The sequence below is a fragment of the Haliotis rubra genome, unplaced genomic scaffold (assembly GCF_003918875.1).
Source record: "Haliotis rubra isolate DU_JTF1 unplaced genomic scaffold, ASM391887v1 Scf145, whole genome shotgun sequence".
NCBI lineage: Eukaryota > Metazoa > Mollusca > Gastropoda > Lepetellida > Haliotidae > Haliotis > Haliotis rubra.
In genome coordinates, this window is record NW_025765392.1 from 1,267,117 (window position 1) to 1,289,622 (window position 22,506).

A 22,506-nucleotide genomic window follows, 5' to 3' on the forward strand; every position below is an offset into this window, starting at 1 on the left:
TTACGCTTGAGGGGTTTAGCTATATATATGTGTGCGTGCATGTGTGCCGGAGCTGTGTACGCTTGAGGGGTTTAGCTATATATATGTGTGCGTGCATGTGTGCCGGAGCTGTGTACGCTTGAGGGGTTTAGCTATATATATGTGTGCGTGCATGTGTGCCGGAGCTGTGTACGCTTGAGGGGTTTAGCTATATATATGTGTGCGTGCATGTGTGCCGGAGCTGTGTACGCTTGAGGGGTTTAGCTATATATATGTGTGCGTGCATGTGTGCCAGGCTATGTGTGCCTTGAGGGGAGCTATATATGTGTGTGCTTGTGCCGGGTGTGTACGCTTATATATATATGTGTGCGTGCAAGTGTGTGCCGGATCTGTGTACGCTTGAGGGGTTTAGCTAGCTATATATATGTGTGCGTGCATGTGTGCCGGAGCTGTGTACGCTTGAGGGGTTTAGATATATATATGTGTGCGTGCATGTGTGCCGGAGCTGTGTACGCTTGAGGGGTTTAGCTATATATATGTGTGCGTGCATGTGTGCCGGAGCTGTGTACGCTTGAGGGGTTTAGCTATATATATATATATGTGTGCGGTGCAAGTGTGCCGTTTAGCTATATATCTGTGTGCGTGCATGTGTGCCGGAGCTGTGTACGCTTGAGGGGTTTAGCTATATATGTGTGCGTGCATGTGTGCCGTAGCTGTGTACGCTTGGGGGGGGTTTAGATATCTATGTGTGTGTTTGAACTGTGTGCTTGTGTATCTTTGAGATGTGTGATATGGCTAGGTCATGGATGAACGGTTTAGCTCTGTATGCGTGTGTGTGTACTTGTGTGTTTGTATGTATTTTCTGTATGTATACATTTGAGCTGTGAGTGTATGTATGCCTGAGTTGCGCAAACATGCGTCCGAAGCGTGTACATATTTACCTGGGTGAACTCTCTCTCTTTCTCTCTTTGTGTGGGTGTAATTTGTAACGTGCGTTATATTTACGTCATAATGTGTTTAAACGGAGAAGACTATGATGCATAAAACGTGAATATAAAACATAACATTAATATGTGGCGTTATCAACTTAAATTAAAGAAGGGAAATTATTAGGAATTAATCAGGACGCGCCACTCTAAAGCAAGTAAGTTTTGATTGCATGTATCTCGACAGTAGTGCGTTCGAAATTACACATTGTTTTACTTCTTCAGTAATTTTGATTAATGATATGAACATAACCCGAAAAAATAATAGTCATAATTTTTATAGTATGTATCTGAGTGAATTATTTCACTTGTGTTGTCAGTGTAAGCGAAATAGAGTTATGTCCCTTGGACCAGAGTCTTGATTCCCTTCACGCTACCGTTATAAAACTGGACTCTAGCCGTCACGGACTGGCACTTTCACGTCGTCGAGGTGTATGGGAATCCTTTACTCTGTACCTCTATAAGACGATCTATCCAGACGCCAAGGTGACACTATGATGTCACAACACAACCCTATACCCGCGGGAGGCGGCAGGAGTCGACAAAGTGTAGACAAGAAACACTAAAGTGCGTGAATGATTTATTGCAGTATGACATGGAGGAGTTACAGGTTCCGATGGGGCAGAGTATTCCTGTATACAATAATACCTAGGAAAGACAACGTGTTCTAATGTTGCATAGTTCTGTATCACGACACTCTCGTGTCCATCACAAGCCTCCCACCATGCTAGATGTATGATGCCCTGCACACACTTGTGGCCGTTTAGTTGCCAGTATAAAAGAAGCATTCTCCAGTCTTCCAGTTCCATGAACCTGTGTTCATTTACATCAACTAACATTAAATTCTTCCATGTTTATATATATAAGGCTAACGTTACCACTGAGACGTGTTTGTGAGTATATACATACTTGAATGTTGATAATAAGGATCTGAGTACTTTCGATAAATTTCTAAAAACATTTCTAATTCCGTGAAGAAACCTTCCAAGATACAGATAATCGCATCGCTAACATGTAGTGTGATGAGAGGTTGTCAGGCGCAACATAAATATAGAAGCATTCATTTTCCCCTTTTATGATGTGCAATTCCCCATTTCGGAGGCGCATACATGGAACCTCAGTGAACATTTTCGACAAGAGAAACATTTCGTGAACAGAAAATCGGAACATGTCAAATAAAGAGTTATTTTATATATAAAATGTCATAATTGATTGTGTTGCAGTTCCGCTTTTCCAAGAAGAAATTAACGAACACGCCATTCTTGGTTAGCATTATCGTTCCTGGTATGGCATAATATGACAGAATAATAATCATAGTTATATACTATAGCAGCATTGTTCAATGTATACAAAGCGTGTTTATTATTGTAATTTGCTTTAACAAGTGAAAACATCACACCTGAAGCAGTTTGTCATGTAAAGACTTGCTGTTCACGAACTGTATAAGAATAACGTAAAATTTGAGTGTCATCGCTGAAGTGAAGAGCCCCGTGTAGCTCACGACATGTAATGAGGCGACACATTGTAACTGTTAAGGTATTAATGTACTCCAGCAATCAGGACTGAAATACTTCCTTCCCAAATCTAAATTGCTTACAGGACATCGTGATATAGCTGAAACATTTGTGACTAAAACTGTAGAACATCCAATCACTTAATACAACCCGTGAAGAAGATGGTTGCATCCTGGATCATTAGCCATGCCATTAAAGTCCATCGATTACACGATAACAAACAAAGGTATTATATTATAGCAGATAGTATTATGATGATCACCGATATGCTACTGTTTCATGTCTGTGATATTTCACACACTGGTATGCTGCAGTAAGACCCGCACGCTCTGGTACATTCACAGCTGACTGCTCTTGGATCACGCGTACAATGAGTCACCTCACAACGATGTCGGGCTAAACAGGGCCCAGTGACGATGTCCTCAAGAACGAGCACCTGTAAAACACTATGATCTTCATAACATAACTTACGAAAGCCCTTCAGTGCCATTTCTTGTTCTTTTGCAATACTAAATTGGAATTTCAGGATAGGGATCTTGAAATTTCCAGATAATGTAGAAACGACTCTAAATGGCTTCCGTACCGTTTTACATACAACTTGCAACTTGGATAGATATTTCCTGACAGAGTTATACAACAGTTTGACTAGATGCTGAGATCTTGAAAATGTCTGAAGAACATACATACTGATTTGGCTACCTATCGGGCAGCAGGAGCGAACGATCATCATACAGCTGTTTCTCAGATTATGCAGAATTATCTCCCAATGTAATGGCATGTATAGTACACATCGCAGACATATCTAAACACCGTTGTCAATCAACACAAAACATCTGTATCTTTTTATTAAAACGTGATAATTTCAGTCTAATAAAGTTCAGATCTTTTGCCCCAATAAGATGATCTTACACCCAGCTGAACTTTCAAAACAGAGTCGAGGATAATGAATTATTGAATGGCCTAAGCATTCACCAAGCATTTCATATTTGTTTAAGAAAAAGAACGTATGCGATTAATAACACTTTCCATGTGCATAACAGCGGCTGGTCCATCAAATAACCGTTCCCATACACCCAAAGGGAGTATTAACGAATAAATTGTAATTTCTTTTGCTGAAAGTCTCGAATCTGAGTGGTAGAGAAATGAAACCGGAGATTGTCAGATCACGGAGAGTGGTATCTTACACGATCTGACTGTAATGTCATCGTGACCAACTGATCAACAAAAATGCAATAACAACTATTACCAGTAATGAACGTTTCGATTACATTTGCTAACTGGTCCGCGGGGGAATTTTAACATTTTAGACCCGTTTACAAGAAACTCTCTTGGGGATTCGAAACCAGCATTTTGTTAACTCATGCATGTGTTTTCTAATTCCATCAAACGAATATCAAGCGGAGTTTTCAAACGATCGCAGGAAATATTCTGATGCGTTAAAATGATTGCTGTATCACATCAGATGTGTTAACTTTCACACAGGTCCATCAAAAACTGCCGGCCATAAATGAAATATGATCAAATCACACTAACACATAACAGAGTGTGACCATGTACAATCGACACGGCCTCTATTTCCAGGTGAGAAAATCATACAATGACAACACCTCATTTCTGAGGTGCTTTGGGCCTTGCTCTTACACTGATTCAAAATACCACTAATGTCATAATTAAAGTAGGGACGTTGAAGGCTAGTTGTCTAAAGCGCTGCATTTCGGTCGAGAGAGTTGCGTCTCTGAGCACGCCAGAAACCCATGACGTGCTTCTAGTCACGATTTTCCCTGATATTGTCTCTAGGTCAGTCAGCACCATACCCGAGCTCGTGGGTTTCCTCATCTAATATCTACATCACTTCGGGCTTCCCTCCCCCACGAAACAGACACGCCGTGATATAACGTAATACTGTTGAAAGCAGCGTCACACCAAATCACTCACCAATATTAGAGATTTCCTCCCCACGCCAGGTAAATAAGTTTCTATTGACCCAGTGAGTCGTGTTTGATGTCAAATATTGCCATTAGCAAATTCAACATACTGCCGCATCCACATATACCTGCTACATGGTATTGGCACAAGCACAAATGTCAATCAAATCTGAAATAAGATAGTGTTAATAGCGCATGTACATGTACATGTGTCATCGGTAAGGCACATAACATACATCCTCCGTGCCCTCCCTCGTTCACAGGTATGTTTGATATATAACAATCAACAATACACACCAGTACAACACCTGGTATATACAACCGTGACTCTTGTAGTGTACAACGTGGATGAGTTGTAGCATAAAATGACTGATCACACCGTATGGCGATATGTGATATGTATACTTATCACATACATTCCAACCAAACACAGATCCTTTGATTTTAAACAAAAATAAGATCACACACAGGAATAGGATTATTTGTCAAAACAAATCTGTGATGAATCATAAGCATGTAGAAATAATGGTGAAGGTTTCTGTTTAATAGCAAAGCGGAAATATGTTGTCATAACTCAACGAAACCATCACATATATATTTTCATGATTCGTGTTAAAAAGCAAACCTTTAATGCAAAGTGTATATTGTTGAACTGAAGGATGATGCTAGACAGTAGTTGTCACTTTAGTGAGTGTTAGGAAATGTGTGCAGCAATCGTATATTTGTCGTATTAAGCATTTAATTTGTTAAAATACGAATTATTCCTTATAATTCCTTTAAAATTATATATTAAAAAACCGTGGCAGTAAAACCGCTAGACTCTGGTAAAAGTGATCACTGGTCAATGGGACCCGGTCAATATGTTCTTTAACCGTTGTGATGATTGCTATATAAGAGCCATAGCAGGAGGTTTCACGACAATCTCGTGCACGTGTTCATGACGTGAAATGAGCAACAGTGTACATTGCACTCTTTCCATATAACATAGGATACATTACTTGTTTGACACCTGCTACGGATCGATTAATAAGATTGGCCTAAAATAACACAACAAATACGTTAAACAGATGTCTTGAACAGCAAGACCATTTGGACAAAATTACCAGCCAAGTGACGAATATTATTGATATTTCAGTTTACAACATGTGTGTTTAATTAATACAATGTTATTGTGTGTATACAGTGTATTTGATTTAGCAGGTGTACTAATCAGCAATATTTGCCCACTGATCACATGATACAGGTTGCAACAAGGGAAAAATACCCTGTCAGTACGAAGATGGATAGCAATATTGATCAATTGTTTGTAACATGTAGTGAAGAATACGTAACAATAATATACATTTTCCTTTGTTAAAAAGCTTGCTGACTAGATATTTGATTACATATTCATTATCGAGATTCATGTTGAATATTTGTACCCGACGATTGTATCCGGATATTTTGGTTGTAATGGAAAAAAGAAATATAATGCTTATGGAAGCAGGTTTGACTAGGCATTCCCAAATTTGGCACATTGATATAATGACGTCACACCCAAACCACACATTCGCATAAATAAGAGTTGGAAACAAAACTGTAAATAAGTATCAAAGTGTGTTATGCTGGTAAACGAAGATAAGCCTCAAGTGATGCTTCCCTCCCTGAAACTGACTCCTGCTGATTTCGCATCTGTCAATCTTGTGTAAAGTAGGCGATATACTTGACGATAGCGGATCCACCAGCTGTGTCTGTTTGTCTTCACCAACGACAGCGCATGCCGCTGACAGACTGAAACACGCACCTGCCAATCATTCGGGTGTGAAGAGGTCGTAAGGGTTGTCAGTGGCAGTGTTCCTGTCACATATTTCACGTACTGGAGGTTGTGAAATGTACATGACGTTACCAAGTCCAGCAGACAGGAAGTAACAGACAAGGTCGATATCACGTCACAGAAAAAACCCGTCACAAACAATTCTGATCAACGACCAATCAACCCACCCACGTTTTCAGCGTTTTTTGGAACACACAGCCTTGATTATGCTGTTTCCGAACACTAATTGTTTGGATCTTCAAAACGTTCTCACCATCTCCCACCCAGTGATGGGATCTCATGTCAGAAATCAAACTTTCTAAATACTGTTTTGATCAGTCCGCACTGATGCCTACATCGACAAGCAGTACACCTGAGTACAGTACACCATGATGACAGTACACACCGTCCCGGCAGGCATCACAGCGAGCATGACGTCACACATCGTACAGACACGCACATGTTTGCAGTTGCAGTCGCATTTGCACCAGAATTATGATAAGTATGCACCACCGATATAAAGTGTTTTGGTTCATTGCATTGGATCAGCTGTTTGAATAAATTAATGCATGAGATGTTTGGCATGATCACAAAGAGAGGGCTGTGACATCACTCTGACACTCATTGTGACGTCCATTATATTGAATACCTCATTCCACTGCCAGTTTGTCCACCAGATGGGTACATTTGCCCACGAATGTTTTCCTCCATCCTTATCCATCTCTCTGTCTCGGGATTATGTTCTGTTGTCTCTGATTATGTCAGGATTTCATCTCGCATTCACACAAAAATACTGCAAAGGCCTTAATGAATACATTTCACCTGTCATCACACAACGAGTCACACATTTCACAATTCTTTTAAGGCCTTGACCTTGACCTTGACGTCCGATCATATTCGTTCCTGATTATTATTCCCTGGATCATTCACATTCCTCGTGTCCTTACAGAGTGGCAGTCACTGTGGCTATAAGGACAGCAATCTCGACCTTGACCTTGACCTGAGAGGTCACACGTGAATGAAGGCCTCATGAATTACCTACATCACAAAACATCGTCAAGGCTTTCCAACATCCACCATTATGTGTGTAAACAGTCTTTCGTCGTGAACAAACATCAGTGTATAGCTCACACTGTTTAGACCGTCCATCTTGTAGCGTTTCACGGCCGTGTGGAGAAGTTTCGACCTGAAACAGACAGAATTGATAATAACATATTGCATGTTGACATAACGCTTGAGATCTACATTACGGAGATGTTGTCATGCATTTGCCAATGTGTAAAATGGACATGGTAATCAACACCACAAGTAGAGAAGGTAGGAAAATATGACATACAAAAAAGGTCTTGACATAATCTCTGCCTTAAAGGACTTTTTCAAAGGCATTTCTTTTAATGGACAATGTCAATAACTTCTTGTGATTTAGGACATAAATTGTTGCGTCATGTTTATAGAAGACTTTAACATGATGGTGCCAGCAGGGAGACTTTACAACGTATGTTGTAGATTATCCCTGGTGCCAGATCTGTAAAAGGTGTCAAACATACAATTCTGGGATTCCTCTACACATTCCTGTATAACACGTGTACGTTATATCTTATATACACTTAATATAAATATGAATCAACATTAAAAAACATGATGGCTAAGTTAAAATGTCAGGGTATTTATTCCATGCAGTAAGATGTAGTGGGTGAACACTGACGTAGCTTTGACCAGCATTTCAGTAACATCCTTGCCTATCAACTCAATGTAGACATGCACAAGTCTCTAAGATAATAATTAATAGTTTAAATGATAATTTATAAAAATATTAATATCCCTCTAACAGACAGGCGTCCTTAGAGGCTTATATAAAAAACTGTCAGGTTATCTGGATTTGCCTCTTTAAAGGATAGAATTACTATAAATGCATGGGCTTAACCTTCGGTACAGCCTTGGAGCAAGGCTAACCTCAAGATTGTATCACGTAGGATATGCTTGAATTCGCAGGACAGGTATGGTGCAGACAAATCAGGGTTAAAAATCAGGTTGGTTCTGTGTTTGAACCCTCCATCGCAGGGGCCAGGACAGTACGGAACATGTACAGGTATAGCGTGTGAAAGGATAATTAATTATTGCACGCAATGAAACATTTCCTTTCAATTGAATAATCAATCTTATTTTCATTTATAACCCGTCAACACTCCTACATAATTGATCCTGAACACAATTCAAGCTTGACACAGGAAAGGTAAACTTACATTATCGGGAAATACCAGAATACCAGCGTCAGAGAATACCAGTCTCGGGTATATACTGAAGCTAGTGGTGACTATATGAACATTATGACACAGAGTCACCAGATCCTGGCTCAATAAAGGGACGCAACAACGAAATGCAGCGACTTAGACGAGTACGTTCCATTTATCTTCAGGGGATAAACTTAATATGTCTCCACCCTCCACATAAAGAAGAGTCTGACAGCTTTAATTCAGAACTAGCCACCTGTTTTATACACGATTCAATTTTCCAACTTCTAAAAACATTCAATTATTTTTTCATTGCGCGCATGTGAACAATTTGGCCACTGGCACTCGGCGGTAGCGACACTATTCTATTCACGATCGCCGTCTAAGACCTTTCAAATCGATCTTACAATCCAATAATCTCGGTTAACTCGGGCGATCATTCAGCCACACAGGTCAGCAATTACATTAATCTCGGTTAACTCATAACGCGTGTCTTGTTTCAAACTCCTCGCACTGTAGACAAGGCGGCACTCGCCTCTCAGGTAAATTGGGTAGAGAAGCTAGATTATGAGCGATTATTCAGTACACATTGACGTTTAAAGTTAATACTATAATCCCGTGTCAAAACAGTACGTTCGCAGCACTGAGCGCGATTTCGTGAAGTCAGCGCGCCATTACGGAAACGCGTTGTGTGGAGCCTCCGGTTCCTCAATGTCATAATACAAAATAGAGCGGTAACTGAAGCTATGTATTTGCAGCGTCGATTTCTAAAGCTGGCATTGTTTTTCTTTCCCCGAAGCGGCACAGGAGTCGATGTTGTAGACACACTGATTGACTGAGGAAATGAGTCTTGACATCTAAAAGTCACGAATTTGAAAGAATCGGTAGTGATTACGTTACTCGAGTACTCGAGTATTCACGGTACAGCCTTTCCTCAATGCATGGCACGCACCGTCCTCTTGTTGCTCGTAGTGGTAAAACGTATTTATTTGTTTTTTTACATTTTATATTATAACACTAATGTGAAATAGATTTGACATTTAGGAAATCTATTCTATCCTCCCGATATGTCCGTTAACTTCAACAATGATGAGGCTGGAAGATGGGTTTAATTTCGCGGTCACGATTATTGCTCTTAAGCTGCGACGTGTAGCCATCTCATCATGTGTTTGTGCCTGCGTGCGTGCGTGTGTGTTTGTATGCGCGCACGGTTTAACTGTCCATTAGAAGTACGACTTACTACCGCTGAAGGGGTCGTTGTCGGCACGGGTACTACAGATATGTACCCCAGGTACGTTTCTTGGCCATAATGAGAACACAGAAACGTACCCTAGGACGATTCCATTCCCATTGTGTCGTATTCTTGACCGGAACTGTCATACTGTTGTATTAGATACATTTGATTGCTTTATGAAAGTAATGAGAATACACAGTAACGGATATTTCGCGATGCACATGGATACCACTCGGAATCAGTTGAACGGGAACAACTACATACGGTTTCGGTTTTGGATTGCGGAATATGGACGGATCGCCCGCCTTTTAGGGTACCGGGTACGTTTCTGTATTTTTACTTTGTTTAGGGTACACATCTGTATACAGAAACGTACCTGGGGTACGTATCTGTAGTACCTGTGCCGACAACGACCCCTTCAGCCTTACTACCTTTTAAGACAGCCAGTCTGTTGCAGAACAATGACAGTCAGTTCGACCGAGTTGCATGACAATTTACAAATATTCAGTATTTGTTAAATATTACTGATATTGAGACATTCCTGTTATATAGCTTAATACATGGGACGATTTAAATGCAAATAATTTACAATAAACAATAACCAGTTGAGAGTGAAGGTATCGTTAAACACCTGTCAATAGATTCTCAGCATTGTGACGTTGAGTGGTCAGAAACACTCGGACGTTGACGTGTCGTCGTTTTATGGTCTCTCAACGAATCAGAACCGTGGGAAAAACCAGCAGCGGCAAAACGATCAGTTGAAGCCCAAGGTTTCAATGGTTTGCCCCTGGTGCAGTGCCACCAGGGATACGACTCCCCCCGGGGCCAATCACCAGCCTCTTCAACAGACGCCAACTGGTCTCAAGTAACTGAGGAACCGATCTACAGCCCGAGGGAGATGTTGCTAGTTGTATGGCGTGACCAGGGATCAATATGTCGTGCCCGTCACATCCCCTTTAACCACTGCAAGTGCCAATAAATCCACGTTTTGCAGTCGACAAATTACAAAGCTGTATCCCACATTCTTGAAAACTGTGTAAACCGACTACTATAAACCACGGATCTAATTATGCAAATATCGCGTTTTCCTGTTGACACAAACACAGCTGAAGTAATGGGTCCAGGGGTTGCTGTCGGTAAAGAAACGGTTCCGCAGCGCAGGGTTTGCAGTAAAAGGCGGTTATCGGTGAAGAAATGGCTGCCGTGATGTCGTGTGGGCAGACCGAGGAGTTACCTAAGTGATTTAAACACTTCTCCGCCTGGATCGATGTGACCAAAAGAGTTGCTTGGATCGCTTAAACCCTAGGCTCTTAACGGCTTTATTGCGTTATGGCTACCAAACATGCTCCTCAGTCGATGTCAGGAGTCTGGGAAGTCACAGACAGTGTGCCTTGTGATATGGTAGCCGTCTTGTACTTGTGCTGTACCTGAATTCGGGAGCTGATCGGATGGGCAATGCTCATCACCTCAAGATGACCTTCACGTGAAATAAGAACTGTCACGATACTGTGGCATCGTTGGAAGAAGAGGAGGTACACGTCGATCAGAATGAAGAGAACGCTTGTGTGATTTGAACAGCAGTCAACACAATCTCAGGTGCAACCTGGTGCGTAAAGAACACAACGCCCTCGATAGTATATATGACATGGCCTTTCCACAGTCTCAGATTAACCTTGCATCAGGTAGACAAATCCAACACTGCACCAGTTACCCATGGCCAACATTGCACCAGATAACCAAGACCAACATTGCACCAGATAGCAAGGGCCAACCTTAGACAAGATAACCATGACCTACTTTGCACCAGATACCCATGACCTACTTTGCACCAGATAACCAAGGCCAACATTGCACCAGATAACCAAGGCCAACATTGCACCAGATAACCAAGGCCAACATTGCACCAGATAATCAAGACGAATATTGCACCAGATAACCAAGGCCAACATTGCACCAGATAGGCCAACATTGCACCAGATACCCAAGGCCAACATTGCACCCAGATACCCAAGACAGATAATCAATTGAATATTGCACCAGATAACAAAGGCCCATTCCACCAGATAACCAAGGCCAACATTGCACCAGATAACCAAGGCCAACATTGCACCAGATAACCAAGGCCAACATTGCACCAGATAACCAAGGCCAACATTGCACCAGATAACCAAGGCCAACATTGCACCAGATAATCAAGACGAATATTGCACCAGATAACCAAGGCCAACATTCCACCAGATAACCAAGGCCAACATTGCACCAGATAACCAAGGCCAACATTGTACCAGATAACCAAGGCCAACATTCCACCAGATAACCAAGGCCAACATTCCACCAGATAACCAAGGCCAACATTGTAACAACTAACCACGGCCCCACTGCACCGGAAAACCAAGGCCCAATGCACCGGGTAACCAAGGCCCACTGCACCAGGTAACCAAGGCCCACTGCTCCGATAACCAAGTTCCAAAGACTGGACTACATCTACAGCCAGTAAATATCTAAACAGAGTATTATTTTGTCGTTCCATGTCAGCTGAAAATGGCAGTACGGCCAGTGACCATGACAAAACAGCAAGCAGACCGTGTCAGTGACAGCATCCTCTCAGTGGTATTCAGTCTTCGACAAACGCACTATGGCCACCAAGACACCAGATATCGTCAGTGTTGTCTTTCCAATCGATAGATTACTGTCCCCAAACACGACCCGAACCTCGGACATAACCCGAGTCGAACCCGGATGCTTTTTTGTGTGCAGAGGCCTATCTGCCATCAACTTAGAAGTCCCAATTTTCGGCACTGAATTCTCATATGGAACAGTTAATGATCTACGTTTGACAAAGTAGGTAAAACTAGCTGGTTTACAACCGAATGTTGTAAAGAGTGATGGGAAATGAAGGCAAGTGTATGCGTGTGCGTGCGAGCATGTGCGCCTCCCTGTAACGCGGAAGTTAGCAATATGGTGGCGATCTATAAATAACTCAGACTTTCAGTGGTTAATGTCATGAGCATCGATCTATACAGGTAGGGTATGGTGAAAAGCTATTAAGACGCCCTACACGCCGGTTTTCCCACGGGGTATTGGAACAAGTCATGTGAGCGTAATGTATTGCTTGGTAATAATATTTGTAATATTGTCATGTTTGTTTTAATTCAATATAGCAATATCCAAATATTCAGATCAAAGCAATGTAATAATTAACTTTCGTCATAACCGTTTCTGAAGATATTTACGGCTGGCTCTGTGTACATACGACTGGAGTTGTCGTCTTCATAGATCAATCAACGCCATTTCCATTGGATTAACCCACAGCCAATATGATAACAACTGATTTAACGTTACAGAAAACTCCAGCGATAAGCTCCGCTGGAGCCAATACAACAGCACTGTTTTCCATGATGTAATAACGTTGTCAATTCTAATTACTGTTAGGGCATTTGAAATAAAAATTATATTTCTGGTTTTTAAAAGAATCAAACCAGTGGTTTAATAAACCGTCAATACCACTTCTGAGTGGCTTCCTACAGGAGTGCAACAAAACACCCGATCACTCAGTGCATGGAGGAAATGAGTGTTTCGTGTTCTGCTGATCGACGTATCAGGCCGACTTTCACGACTTGCAAGGGGTGGGTGTGCAGTTAGGACTGGATAATGTACAAATGCTATTGTATTATCGGATCATCACATTGATATATCGATTTCACAAATACGAGAGACGTATACATGACAAATAATCTGCCACTGTAGCTAAACGTGTCCAATTTTGCTCCTATTCGTATCGAATGCCGATAGTGACAGCTGGCCTATGTCATAATAATGGTGTTATCCATGGCTGATGTGCCTCACTAATCAACACACACAGACTTAAATACACTAACATGAACGTATTTTAGTGATGGCTTAGTTTATTTGATGTGAATAGAATATCCATTTCACCCGTTCACGGGCACCACACTCCACAATTTCAAAACCCTAATAAATATAAACATCCACGCATCAGAATAACTCGATTACCCGTGGCAATAGATTCCATTGGGTACAAAAGGCAAATTAGCGTTGAAAATAATACGATTGATTACCAAAATTCGGCAATGGCACCAAGCGCTCGCTTTAAGGTGGGGCGGTGGGGTAGCCTAGTGGTTAAAGCGTCCGCTCGTCACGCTGAAGACCCGGGATCGAATCCCCACATGGGTACAATGTGTGGAGCCCATTCCAGGTGTCCCCCGCCGTGATGTTGTTTGAATATTGCTAAACTCAGTCAGTCAGTCAGTCGCTTTAGGTAAAGCATGGCCCGTCTCACTGGACGCCTCCGCCATTCACACAATTTGCATAAATGTGGCACAACAGTGAACCGGTGGTGCCTCAGAGGTCTGTCTCACAATCCCTGAACCACATTATTTTCCCTATAGCCTAGCCCTCCCTGCAATGCCCAAAATGAAGCAAGTCTAGATTTCTCCAGCTGAATCTCTGGTCTCCCTATGGCTCCTTATCAAATTGAGGCTGTGGGGTAGCCTAGTGGTTAAAGCGTTGGCTCGTCACGCCGAAGACCCGGGTTCGAATCCCCACATGGGTACAATATGTGAAGCCCATTTCTGGTGTCCCCCGCCGTGATATTGCTGGAATATTGCTAAAAGCGGCGTAAAACCTAACTCAGTCAGTCGGTCAGCCTTATCAAATTAAATGGGTTTATTTGTTACAATCAAACTTATAGATATTCCGATACTAAGCGTTAGTCCATCGCAGAGGCTGAAGCGTCCACTTGAGGACAATGTTAAAAACCTGTGTATGAATCACTATGAGGAAGTGAGGTTACCAGATACCCCATACAATCACTTTCTGTGTGTAAGAATCAAAGTCGTGCAATCTTGTGGAGAAGGAAGTTAATTACCTTGTATGCCATGATGTTGGTCGCCGCTTCTGATGTTTTATCATCTTATACCGAGCTATCGTGGATGGTGGTCTCGTGATTTTAAAACCAACATGTAAAATTCTGGAAGAGAAAAAAAACACTAAATGAAATGCCTTGTCACGTAGATGACACACTGAGCATTGTAGTGTAGGCGTGACATTAAGAACTATTGTTTATTTTAGGCTTTGAGACATTGGAATGACAGCACTGTGTCGTCAATGCATTTCACAAACGACAAAACACCAACTGATGTGCGATCGTTCCGTATGACATTCAGTTAACAGAGTGCCAGTTAAATTATGGCGTAAAAGAATCAAATTCAGAGACGTCCACACCTTTTCGGACATAAAGAAGCACAAGGACGATGATCAGAGGTCAGAATGTTTATATAAACCAACAGATCATCTACATACTTTTGGACATGCGCATTTAAGCACTGGTCACATTGTCTATGTACAGATAATATTGCGTGCTTGGTGTTAATGTCACATTCAGCAAGATTCATACATTATTACGGCGGCCTATGAATTATCGAGCCTGGAACACTCAAGCCAATGCTCGATATTAAGAGCAACGGCATCGGGGCAGGATTATACTCAAACAACCAAGTCACCTGACCACCCGACCCTCTGCATGGTCTCAGCTCAGGATCCCAACGGAACGACTTGTAATGAACGACGGGATAAACCTGACATCCGCATCATGTCTATCTCCAGGTCTCGCATTTCGGTAAGCCTACACCAAACCTTGGATTCATTCCCGTGGTTCTCATAATCTCAGATTACACGTCATTACTTTCACTGACATTTTAACAACAAATAAAACGTCGAGATAAGAAGAAAGGAAATGAGAAAGGGAGGGCTTCCCACCGCTAGTTGTAATGGGAATGAAGACATCCTTTCTGTCAAAATGGTTTCCTTGCGCGTCCTTCAGTTTTCCAGTATTGAATTTCTCGCAAGCATCTTTGTTATCAGTGGGATTATCGTTAGCAATATACTTCGTTGATATCGTCATCCCAACATAGAAGCTGATTTGTAACTAGCGCTATTTACAGACCGCCCCCAGGAATATAACAGGAATATATTGCTGAGTACAACTTGACTCACTCACTCACTCATTGTAACTCGTTGTCGGCACGAGTACTACAGATGTGTACTACAGATGTGTACTACAGATGTGTATACAGAAACGTACCGAAGCCAAAATCAGAGTTTTGATCGGAACTCCCATACTGTTGTATCAGATGTATTTGATTGCGTAATATGTGAAAGGAGCATTCACAGTAACAAATATTTCGCGATGTACAATACCACTCGCACTCAGTTGAACGGGAACAACTACATACGGTTTGGGTTTAGGGTTGCGGAATATGGACTCGTACCCCGTTTAGGTACCGGTACGTTTCTGTAGAGTACATTTCTGTATAGAGAAACGTACCTGGGGTACATATCTGAAGAAACTGTGCCGACAACGACCCCTTCAGTGTAACTCGCATTCAGATTTGTCCGTCACATTGAGTAGTGTAGCAATTCAAACCAGCCAATGGAGACCAAGAGCGGGTAATTTGAGATCGCGAGAACCCCCAGGAATGGCTACAGGTGTGGGTGCAGGTCTACCGGAATGCCAGCCCCGGAGATATATGGAGGATGTAACATCCGCAGACGCCAGTTCGATCCATACAGCGATAGTGGCACTTAGTCAGCGTATGTATGTGAGTCTGTGTGAATGTCGCCTTCTGGAGTGGGACCCCGCAGTATCAACAAAACTGCTGAAGCGCCACGTCTATTATCAGTATATGTTAAAGGGCGTTTGATAACAAAGTTGTAACGAAACAAATGCACTATGCAATTAAATCTTGGACGCAACGCTGAACAAAGTTTGCCAATCTCAACCGTCTCAAGTTCCACACATTATCCTGTTACTGAAGAGTGCCATCCCAGAAGCCTACAGCGATCATAGCTCTAAAACAACTGACTGTTACTGTATGTTACACGGTAGTTACGTGGTCTCAGCGCCACTGGAACTGGGCCCTGGAAGACTCGCAAGATGGTCACAGTTCAATCAGGGGCCGTGGGGTAGCCTAGTCGTTAAAGTGTTCGCTCGTCACGCTGAAGACCCGGGTTCGATTCCCCACATGGATATAATGTTTGAAGCCCATTTCTGGTGTCCCCCTCTTCTATATTGCTGAAATATTGCTACAGCAGCGAAAAAATAAACTCACTCACTCACTCAACATCGTCATAAGCACGACAGCCACGCTTCCACTACAACAATTGTCATCATCATCATCATCATCATCGTTGTCATGTACTTACCTGTACGCCATATCGTCATCCTCGGCGCCCCAGCCCCAGTACATGTTGGAGTAGCCATTCAGCTCTTGATAATGTTCTACACGGAGATTGAGTACACCTCCCACTAATATATCGTACTTTAACCTGAAAGAAGAAAACAATCCAAATACATTTCAGGAAATTATCAATATCATATCAACAAAATCAAACATGTACAATATGTCAAAGCCATCGCAACTTGTATCACAACTGAAACAACAGCTTTCATGAGTGTTGCGAGTGTTGTTGCCACAGCTTCCAGGAATAGGGCCACTACAGCTGACACACCTTTCAGAGCTAGTGTTACTGATATTGCTGTTGCAGCTACCACGAATAGGGCCACTACCGGTCCAGTGTCACTATTGTAGCTACAGCTACCACGAATAGTGTCAATGTTGTTGTTGCAGCTACCACAAATTGGGCGACTACAGCTGACATAGCTGACAGAGCTAGTGTTACTGATGTTGTTGTTGCATCTACCAGGAATAGGGCCACTATTGCTGATACCGCTCCAGTGTGACTATTGTTGCTACAGCTACCACGAATAGGGCCACTATTGCTGATACCGCTCCAGTGTGACTATTGTTGCTACAGCTACCACGAATAGGGCCACTATTGCTGATAACGCTCCAGTGTGACTATTGTGATGCTATTGTTACACAGTACCACGAATAGGGCCACTATTGCTCACCGCCCAGCGTGGACTATTGTTGCTACCGAATAGGGCCACTATTGCTGAATAGGTGACCACTATTGCTAATAGGGCCACTATTGCTGATACCGCTCCAGTGTGACTATTGTTGCTACAGCTACCACGAATAGGGCCACTATTGCTGATACCGCTCCAGTGTGACTATTGTTGCTACAGCTACCACGAATAGTGTCACTGTTGTTGATACAGTTGGTGTTATGGTTAATGTTATTGTTAAGGCTACATGTGTAAGTTGGCTACTATTGTTGCTGCAACAACCACAAACTCGTGTTGGTATGGTTGGTACAGCTACAAACATTAGTATCACAATTTACGCTACAGTCTACCACGAATCGCGACAATTTCCAAATACGTAAACAAATTGTTATTATTGTTGTTCAGCTGACAATGCTAGTGACACTATTGTTGCTACTGCTACCACGAATAGGGCCACTATTGCTGATACCGCTCCAGTGTGAATATGTTTGTTAGCTACCAGGAATAGCGTCAGCATTTTTGTTAGCTACCACGAATAGTGTTCATAGCGTTGCTACAGCTAATGCGACGTCTTACTTGCCGCTGTCTCATCACAGAAGGTGCGCCCGGTAGAGGGCGCTTAAAATTACGCATTAGGCGAACTCGGCAGACCAGGAAACACCTCGCAAGTCTTCAACCAACTCTCATACGTTATTTCTAACCATGCCCAACAAATAAGTAATGTTTAACCGTACGATCTTCTGGGTGACATAGTCTTGTTTGGTCAGTGTGACCAAGAGGAGAGACCAGCAGGTGAAATATTACCCGCCAAAATTAGGAGCAGACGACGCTTTAACTAGAGCAGTTCGGTCAGTAAGACAACATAAATTGAAACCCCCAAGATCGATTCCTTGTAGCAAACAGATAGCCTGAGTTTTTGTGCCTTTTTTGTGGCATTAATTTCCCGTCCAAGCTGCAGCTGAGCGCGTCTTCAAGACACGCTAATGTCATTGGACTCGTCCGGAAATTATGTGAGGCAAGCAAGACTAGGTATCAAGATAGTCCGCTTAGACAGATAATGACAAGCTTTAATGTCCTTACCTCACGCACAGACACAACGGTGAAGAAACACCAAAATTACATCAAGCCAAGATCATCCATGATCTTCACCATCATACTGACGACCTTCACCTTGGCTTATATATCAGAGTACTCCTGAATGGTATATAGGTACTAGCGGGCAGTCTACATTTCCACATTTGCTAGACATGCATGTCAAAGCATGACTTTTGTTTGGTTGACGTGTGGAGAAGGTGTTCGAGATATCGATTTCATATATCCGACAATCATGATGTGATCAACGTCAGAGTATTGCCTTCGGAGAGGATAGCTTGACACTAGTCTGGGTACTTAATTCTCCAATTATCTGTGACTATAATTGACCGTATAAAAACATAATCATACAGCCAGTGGCCTTACTGCTATGCAATCGAGGACCGTTCTTTTCAGAGGGCACTGACCCGAGCTCCAAGGCAATAAGAACCATTCTATTGGGTTATCGATCTCCGCTTATCTCGGAAACTATAGATCGTGTTTTTCACCAGAAAGTGACACTGCTATTCATAATCCTTCCGTTCACACATCCCATGGTTGATCTGTTCGTGTGTTTAGAGGGGCGGTGGGGGTAGCCTAGTGGTTAAAGCATTCGCTCGTCATGCCAAAGACCCGGGTTCGATTCCCCACATGGGTACAATGTGTGAAGCCCATTTCTGGTGTCCCCCGCTGTGATATTGCTGGAATATTGCTGAAAGCGGCGTAAAACCATACTGACTCATGTGTTTAGAATATGGAAGGCTGGACACGCCATGTGTTGAGAGTTTCGTGTTGAAATAGTTGTGGTAGTAGTGTCTCCGCAGGCCGGACAGATGGTCATGTGTGTTTGGTCTAGGAAATAGACTACCATCCGTTGTAAACACATCCCATGTTACTTATCGATGGTTTAATACATGGGTGCAATTGATATTCCTAATTCATATCGTGAAAATGGCTCCCTAGGAGTCTGATAAACATAGGAATCACTTTTCCCTAACTTATGTTAGCCAAGCGACCAATCTTCGCTTACAATCAAGCATGTTGACAACTTGGCCAAGGTTCATTTCAAGTATCGTGAACATGTCAAGCAGTTCCCCTACAAGCATCGTGGACATGTGAAGCAGTTTCCCGACAATCATCATGAAACATGTGAAGAAGTTTCCCTACAACCATCATGAACAAGTGAAGCAGTTTCCCTTCAACCATCATGAACAAGTGAAGAAGTTTCCCTACAACCATCATGAACAAGTGAAGCAGTTTCCCTTCTACCATCATGAACAAGGGGACCAGTACCCTACAATCATCATGAACACGTGAAGCAGTTTCCCTACAACCATCATGAACACGTGAAGCAGTTTCCCTACAATCATCATGAACACGCGAAGCAGTTTCCCTACAACCATCATAAACACGTGAAGCAGTTTCCCTTCAACCATTATGAACACGTGAAGCAGTTTCCCTTCAACCATCATGAACACGTGAAGCAGTTTCCCTTCAACCATCATGAACAAGGGAAGCAGTTTCCCTTCTACCATCATGAACACGTGAAGCACTTTCCCTACAACCATCATGAACAAGTGAAGCAGTTTCCCTTCTACCATCATGAACAAGGGAAGCAGTTTCCCTTCTACCATCATGAACACGTGAAGCACTTTCCCTACAACCATCATGAACAAGTGAAGCAGTTTCCCTTCTACCATCATGAACAAGGGAAGCAGTTTCCCTAGAACCATCATGAACACGTGAAGCAGTTTCCCTACAATCATCATAAACACGTGAAGCAGTTTCCCTACAACCATCATGAACACGTGAAGCAGTTTCCCTACAACCATCATGAACACGTGAAGCAGTTTCCCTACAACCATCATGAACAAGTGAAGCAGTTTCCCTTCAACCATCATGAACACGTGAAGCAGTTTCCTTCAACCATCATGAACAAGTGAAGAAGTTTCCCTACAACCATCATGAACACGTGAAGCAGTTTCCCTTCAACCATCATGAACACGTGAAGCAGTTTCCCTACAACCATCATGAACAAGGGAAGCAGTTTCCCTACAATCATCATGAACAAGTGAAGCAGTTTCCCTTCAACCATCATGAACAAGTGAAGAAGTTTCCCTTCTACCATCATGAAGTGAAGAAGTTTCCCTACAACCATCATGAACACGTGAAGCACTTTCCCTACAATCATCATGAACACGTGAAGCAGTTTCCCTTCAACCATCATGAACAAGTGAAGCAGTTTCCCTTCAACCATCATGAACACGTGAATCAGTTTCCCTACAACCATCATGAACACGTGAAGCAGTTTCCCTTCAACCATCATGAACAAGGGAAGCAGTTCAACCATCCTACAACCATCACGAACACCATCATGAAAGTGAAGCAGTTTCCCTACAACCATCATGAACACTAGAAGCAGTTTCCTTCAACCATCATGAACAAGTGAAGCAGTTTCCCTCACAACCATCATGAACACGTGAAGCAGTTTTACCCTTCAACCATCATGAACACGTGAAGAACACGTGAAGCAGTTTCCCTACAACCATCATGAACACGTGAAGCAGTTTCCCTACAACCATCATGAACACGTGAAGCAGTTTCCCTTCAACCATCATGAACACGTTCCCTACAGTTTCCATCTACCATCATGAACACGTGAACGTTTCCCTACAACCATCATGAAGCAGTTTCCCTTCAACCATCATGAACAAGTGAAGCAGTTTCCCTTCTACCATCATGAACAAGTGAAGCAGTTTCCTACAACCATTGAACAATCACGGAAGCAGTTTCCTACAACCATCATGAACACGTGGAAGCAGTTTCCTACAACCATCATGAACAAGTGAAGCAGTTTTCCTACAACCATCATGAACACGTGAAGCAGTTTCCCTACAACCATCATGAACACGTGAAGCAGTTTCTCTATAATCATCATGAACAAGTGAAGCAGTTTCCCTACAACCATCATGAACAAGTGAAGCAGTTTCCCTACAACCATCATGAACAAGTGAAGCAGTTTCCCTACAACCATCATGAACACGTGAAGCAGTTTCCCTACAACCATCATGAACAAGTGAAGCAGTTTCCCTACAACCATCATGAACACGTGAAGCAGTTTCCCTACAACCATCATGAACAAGTGAAGCACTTTCCCTACAACCATCATGAACTCGTGAAGCAGTTTCCCTACAACCATCATGAACACGTGAAGCAGTTTCCCTTCAACCATCATGAACAAGTGAAGCACTTTCCCTACAATCATCATGAACACGTGAAGCAGTTTCCCTAGAACCATCATGAACACGGGAAGCAGTTTCCCTACAACCCTCATGAACAAGTGAAGCACTTTCCCTACAACCATCATGAACACGTGAAGCAGTTTCCCTACAACCATCATGAACAAGTGAAACAGTTTCCCTTCAACCATCATGAACAAGGGAACCAGTACCCTACAATCATCATGAACAAGTGAGGCAGTTTCCCTACAGTCATCATGAGCATGTGAAGAATGTATTACACAGAGACTACAATTGCATGTTTGAAATAGCAAATGGCAAACTGTCAAAATGTTTTCCGACGCCATGACACTAAATGTACCGTTAATACCACCATCCTGTATTGCCACCACACTGTATCGCCAACAGGCTGAATGTTACGGTGTTACGGCTCCAGTACGACGGAACTGTCCTTCTAACATCTGTCAGCTGTGACATGGTCTTCTCAATTTACATCAGACGACGTCACTAATATTTCACAAGAACAACTCATTGTCACCATTAATTGCATTATTTCATGAATGTTTGTTACCCTTTTCCGACGATCTAGCGCTGCGATAATTTCA

At 42.5% G+C, this 22,506-nt stretch overlaps 1 protein-coding gene across 5 annotated transcripts in view; it reads right to left on the bottom strand.

Moving 5' to 3' along the window:
* Window positions 1-1,528: 1,528 nt before the first annotated feature.
* Window positions 1,529-22,506, bottom strand: part of LOC124269495 (beta-1,4-N-acetylgalactosaminyltransferase bre-4-like) — a 108,189-nt gene continuing 87,211 nt past the window's right edge. For all 5 annotated transcript variants that reach the window (XM_046704518.1, XM_046704519.1, XM_046704517.1 and 2 more), the window contains 3 exons: window positions 16,886-17,008; window positions 14,550-14,651; window positions 1,529-7,382 (listed from right to left, as the gene is read on the bottom strand). In XM_046704518.1, the coding sequence (XP_046560474.1) occupies window positions 7,253-7,382; window positions 14,550-14,651; window positions 16,886-17,008 (355 nt within the window). In that variant the 3' untranslated portion in view covers window positions 1,529-7,252. The remainder of the gene's footprint in view (window positions 7,383-14,549; window positions 14,652-16,885; window positions 17,009-22,506) is intronic.